This window comes from Nematolebias whitei, chromosome 2 (genome assembly GCF_014905685.2).
Source record: "Nematolebias whitei isolate Nwh7 chromosome 2, NemWhi1, whole genome shotgun sequence".
NCBI lineage: Eukaryota > Metazoa > Chordata > Actinopteri > Cyprinodontiformes > Rivulidae > Nematolebias > Nematolebias whitei.
This window is the reverse complement of record NC_056499.1, coordinates 23,409,224-23,415,270: the sequence shown is the minus strand read 5'-3', so window position 1 is coordinate 23,415,270 and position 6,047 is coordinate 23,409,224. Positions and strand designations below refer to the sequence as shown.

The 6,047-nt window shown below is 38.7% G+C and overlaps 1 protein-coding gene across 1 annotated transcript in view; it reads left to right on the top strand.

The window, feature by feature from the left end:
- Positions 1-2,459, top strand: part of chrna5 (cholinergic receptor, nicotinic, alpha 5) — a 10,237-nt gene extending 7,778 nt beyond the window's left edge. The window contains exons 5-7 of the mRNA XM_037690881.1: positions 686-863; positions 952-1,647; positions 1,820-2,459. Coding sequence (XP_037546809.1) covers positions 686-863; positions 952-1,647; positions 1,820-1,978 — 1,033 coding nt within the window. The 3' untranslated portion in view covers positions 1,979-2,459. The remainder of the gene's footprint in view (positions 1-685; positions 864-951; positions 1,648-1,819) is intronic.
- Positions 2,460-6,047: the final 3,588 nt, after the last annotated feature.

Below are 6,047 nucleotides of genomic sequence, written 5' to 3'. Positions count from 1 at the left end.
TTTTATAAAAATTCAAACAAATATGCAGGCTTGTGTGTGTTTTCTTTTTAATTGTGGAAACAATTCATAAAGTATCCTGTTATGAAGTAATAAAGCATAAAGTTAAACATTAGGCCAGTTTGATGGACACATAATTGAATTTTAAAATGAAAATAAATACTTCCATTTACTTTGACTTCATTGTTTCTTTAATTTTTATTGTTATCAAGTTGACTACCATATTTCTTCTCAGCAACTTGCCTTAAAGGTATTCTGCCAAACAAATTGGTAGATTTGAGAAAAAGATCACACAGTAAGGCTGGAAGTGATCCAAAAGAAGTGGCTAACAAACTACTAGCATGATGTAGTCAACAAGTTGTACTCCTTGTGTTAGTACTATCATTCACATGTTGGCAAAAGAAATGACTGGAAAACTGCTAAAACTAGCCATTTCTTGTTAGTACAACAACCAATAAACTTCATTTTTATGTTAATTTTGGTCAAAGAGCCTCTGCAGAGGAATCAAAGAGCCGCAGGTTACAGACCCCTTGTCTAGAACCTTAGAATGCTTTTGCTCCATGTCTATTATCATGTGGGACTTGATCAAAAAAGCTTCTAAATATTTACAGAAACTTGTAGCATTGCGTGAAGTAGCAAGAACATGGACAATAAAACACCTGAAACCCGGGCAAATTTCTGTCAACAGTTCAGATGGACGTTTTGAAGGGACCATCACCAAGGCTGTTGTTAAGTACGATGGCACCATAACATGGACTCCACCAGCCAACTACAAGTCAGCCTGCACCATTGATGTCACCTTCTTCCCCTTTGACCTCCAGAACTGTTCAATGAAGTTCGGATCCTGGACCTACGATGGCTCCCAGGTGAGTATCTACATCCAAAGTGTCCATAGTGTACAAGCATCCATCATGACAAGTTTCTGCCATGAGATTCCTTGCTGTGTTTTAACAGGTGGACATCATCCTGGAGGACTTCCATGTGGACAAGCAGGACTATTTTGACAATGGTGAATGGGAGATAGTGAAGGCCACAGGCAGCCGTGGTCTGAGAACTGATAGCAGCACTTTCTATCCCACCATCACCTACTTCTTTATTATTCGCAGGCTGCCTCTTTTCTACACCCTCTTCCTCATCATCCCTTGCATCGGCTTGTCCTTCCTCACCATTCTTGTCTTCTATCTACCCTCAAACGGTGGTGAGAAAATCTCTCTCTGCACCTCAGTGCTGGTGTCACTTACCGTTTTCCTTTTGGTCATTGAAGAGATCATCCCGTCCTCTTCGAAGGCAATCCCTCTCATCGGGGAGTACTTGGTTTTTACCATGATATTTGTCACACTCTCCATTGTCATCACTGTTTTCGCCATTAACATCCACCATCGCTCTTCTTCCACACATACTAACATGGCACCATGGGTGAGAAGAATTTTCCTACATCGGCTACCTAAACTGCTGTGCATGCGCAGCCATGTGGACCGTTACGCAACAGCTGGAGTGGCCGGAGCAGGAAGAACCGAAGGAGCAAGAAGGATGCAGGAGCCAGGACCCGAGTTCAGACCACCCCTCTTCACCCAGCACAACCTCCAAGCAGCTTTGGAGTCTATTCGCTACATAACCATGCATGTAGTTAAAGAAAATCAAGTCCGAGAGGTAAGTTTGAACTATTTATTTTGACTGACAGAATATTGCAAACAACATGAACATCACAAATCGCTGATGGAAACTGACGAATCACACAGATTATTTAGATCTGGCCTAAACAAACATTTCTCTGTCTGTTGAGGATATTTTAAGGTCTGGCATTAATTTGTTTCTGTTACAGGTGGTGCAGGACTGGAAGTTTGTTGCCCAGGTCCTGGATCGAATGTTTTTGTGGGCTTTCCTTCTGGTGTCCGTTCTTGGTTCTGCTTTACTTTTCATTCCAGTTATTTACAAATGGGCTAGCATCATTGTTCCTACCAATCTTGGAAGTACTCTCTGAAAATCCTGCAAACAAATCAGTTCATTTAACAACGACTAAAAGAAAAGCACATTAGCTGCTCTTCAAGGCCATCTTTGGACGGCTGAAAAAATGAGTTTATGAGAAAAACAGTCAGATAGCATGATTTTTTTTTTTTTTAATGGGTATTAACAGCCAGTTTGTGAGATGATACAGTGCTAGAAATCTTGTTGTAATTTTAAAGACTTTAGCTGAGTGAGGATCCACACAACATTTTCCGAGCCCACTTTTTAAACTGATCCCTTGCAGCTTTCATTGTGCAGTTGGCCAGAAAATGCAACAAAATGAATACTCAAGGTGGAAAACATGCATGCTAAGTACTGTTGGGTTGTCAGTGGGGCGTCGATAAACTACACACTTCCATCAAACATTGCACAATATGCAGGAGAGGCTTATATTTTGAAACCTGGGAAGTAACAGTTGGCAACAAAAAAAAAAAAAGGAAATGGTTACAGAAAACAATTCAAACAGATTTATACACGAATGAAGCAACAACATGCATAACTTTTCCTCAGTCTGTATTTCTTGGATAATTTTGCATCAGAATCAAAGAAATTATTTAAATAACTCCAAAAACCAATTATGATGCTCACTTTTTAAAACCTAATTCTTGTTGCTTAGATGAGCGTGCACATACTGTTCATATTAAAGTTTGGGTAACTCTAAACCTAGAGCACAATTTTAATATTAACTTGTTTTTATATGTGTGAGAAGCTGCCTGAAAAGCCTTGAGAGGTTCTGGAAACCAGCCTGCTTGCAAACCTCCCACATGATGTCTTGTCAGGACTTGAAATTCCCACTTCCTCGGGAGACAGTTTGAATTCTTCGTAAAGGAGGTGTACAGTTCAGCACAACTAAAAAGTTTTAGCTCGTAACTTAATGCAAAGAAAACATCCTCTCAGAAAGAAAAAAACAGATTATATCAATTTACGCGCAGACTTTCTTAAAATTCCTTCCAGCTCTTTTCATCCTGAGGACAGATCCTGCCTTCTTTGAACAGGCTGCGAGAAGACCCATGGAAACATCTGTGGGAGAAGAACTTCACACAGATTTGTCATTACCCTAACATGTGCAATAATGTAAAACAAAAAGCTCCAAGCAAGTAGAGAAAGAAAATTCTCTGAACTTTAAAGGTTTACTGCCTCTGTGTGGCTTCACGTGTTTATTACATCTAAACATATCAACGATACAAGAAAAGCTTCCTTTACTTGGCATGCTAGTGACTAAATGGTTTCAAACTGTAATGGTATTTTGTATGAATAAAAAAAAAAGTATTGGAAAATAGATGAGGTGCTCAACTTGTCTGCATGAGGATGAGACAACGACAGTAAGAAGAAAAAAAATCTGTGCAATGATGGGAAAAATAAAAAAACAAGTTGTAAAAAATATAAACGAGCACAGGTTGTTTTAAAACTTCGTACGACTCTTAACAAGTCTTGAGGAATCTGTATTTGCTGCTGATGACTTTTATGGAGCCCATGCAGACAAATCTAGTTTGATTAGGACACCAAACACCGAGAAACACAGTGTGGCAACAAAAATACCTTTTAGCAACAAAGCTGCCAATTGGAAAGAATAAACACAATGATACCACTTGTGGTTTAACCTCAATTCTTGTGGTTTAAAATTTTCAAAATTAAATGCTACATGTCATTTTATAAATATATATTATGCATAAATTATTTATATAACATGTCATTTATGTAAACATATGAAAATAAAGAAGAAATGCTGAAGTTCCAGGTTTTTGTTCTTCTTCTGCTCCTAATAAAAACTGTGTGTGTTCAGGGTCATTGTTCCACTGTGGGATAAGTTTTGGACCAATCAGACACCTCCCTGGTAGTACTGCGTGCTGTCAAAGTTGCAGCTTGTATTTCTCAGCATTGAAGACACCTTTACTGCTACCCAACCCACTGAGCGTTACTGACTCAGTTATTATAAAATGGAAAGATTATGCCAGCACAGCAAACCTGCCAAGAGAAGGCTGTCCACCAAAACTCACAGACCGGACCAGGAGAACGTTAATCGGAGAAACAACCAAGACGCGATGGAACGGGGCAGATCTTCTGCAGAGATGAGAGCTTCTGCACAAAAGATCACTTCTGCATGGATATTTGCAGAGCGATATTAAAAACTGTTCTGATGGTCAGGAAGTCCACGAAAGACATTTTCACACTTTTAAAGTAAAACTACGCAAAAAAAAAAAAAAAAAAGTAACTTGTATCTTATTTTATAGAAAGCAACTGAGCAGAAAAGAGCAAACATCACGTCCTGCAGGCAAATTTCTGTAATAATATATAACCTTTTCTGTTAAGTTTTTAACTCTTTTATAAACTGACAGCTCAGTTATCAGACAATTCTCCCTGGAACAGAAGCAAACTATGAGGTAACAACATTCCTACATAACTGAGTGCTACATCTGTCTTCATCATACTATACCATATGTGTCAAACTCAAGGCCTGGGGCCCAAACGTGGCCCTCGTTGATATCTGGCCCCCAAGATGATATGAGAAATGTAAAATACTTCTATCTCTTGAATCTTTTCAGTAATCTTTGATTGTGACATCAAAAGCACAACAGAGATCAAATGAGGCCAATCAAACTCTTGCTGAGGAACCTGTGACCAAGAAAAGATGTTGGGTATCTGATTTGAGTTAATGTAGTTTCTGAAATTGGCTCTTAGTTTGAAAAAGGTTTTAATTTTGGCCCACATTTGTAAGTGAGTTTGACACCCCTGGTACTGACAGTGAGATATTTGGCCAAAATGATACATTATAAAAAGAGGAGAAGGCATGCAGGTTAATTATTCTCACTACTGGGGCCGTTGTGGCTGAGTGGTTAAAGCAGTCGTCCTCCAATGCAAGAGTTGGGGTTCGATTCCACCAGCAGTCACATGCTGCTGAAGTGTCCCTGGGCAAGACACTGAACCTCTCATTGCCTCCAATGTGTGTCCCATCGGTGTATGAATGTGATAAAACGCTGATTATTCTCTGTATAGATCTAGTAGAGTGCTGTATGAATGGGTAAATGAGGGCACAGATTGTAGTGTAAAGCACTTTAAGTATCTTGATAAGATAGAAATGTGCTATATACAAAGTAAATACAGTCCATTTACTATTAAACCATGAGAAATGTATATTTACAGTTAAATGAACACAGCACCAACAAGAGCTCCCATAGTGTGTTGAAGAACTTTAGTGTGTTTATCAGTTTCATGTGTAGGAGGACATTTTATAAAAGCAATACAACTGAGTGGCACGTTCCATTATAAAGATCTAAATTAAAAGTCACATGTAATAACTAACTATCAGCACAAGATGTCCCTCTTTTAAAACAGCAGCTATCTTTGCTTAGATCCTCTTCAAAACAGCAACAAAATGTGTTTAAAGTGGAAGGTCACAGTATGCGTTTTTGTTTTTTTTAAACTAACCAATTTATTTTAATCCTAAAAAGAAATTCACTGATTAGAAAATACATAAAATATGTTAAATACTGCTATGATTTCAAATTAGACATTTTTATTTATTTTTTGTTTGACAAGTGAGTTTTTCTGTCTAAAGCAATACTTGAGCATATCCAGTTGCAAAACTCACAGGACAGTGACCGTGAGATCTCAGTATACAACTTTGATCTGATCATCACAGAGTCAGTCTGGTACTTCAAGGAAAGTCAGGCACAGAGGAGTTATGATCAGTTCTATGGTGTTTAGAAAGAGCCTTTCCTGATGGGTTTGCATGGTGATCCAGTTGGTTAGAAGTGTTGCTTCGCAGCAAAAAGTTGCCGTTTTAACTCCTGGCTGGGTGTTTTCTGCATGGAGTTTGCATGTTTTATTCCTTGCATGTGTGGGTTTTCATCAGGCACTCCCATTTCTTCCAACATTTTGAAAACATGCACACTAAGTTAACTGGCTGCTCTAAATCCTTCTGTGTGAAGGGATATTTGTCACTATGTGTCCTTCTGGCACATACGCTGGTCCAACTGGAGATAGGCACCAGCTCCCTGCAACACTGAACTGGAACAAGCTGTTCAAGGAGATGAAAGTTTATATAT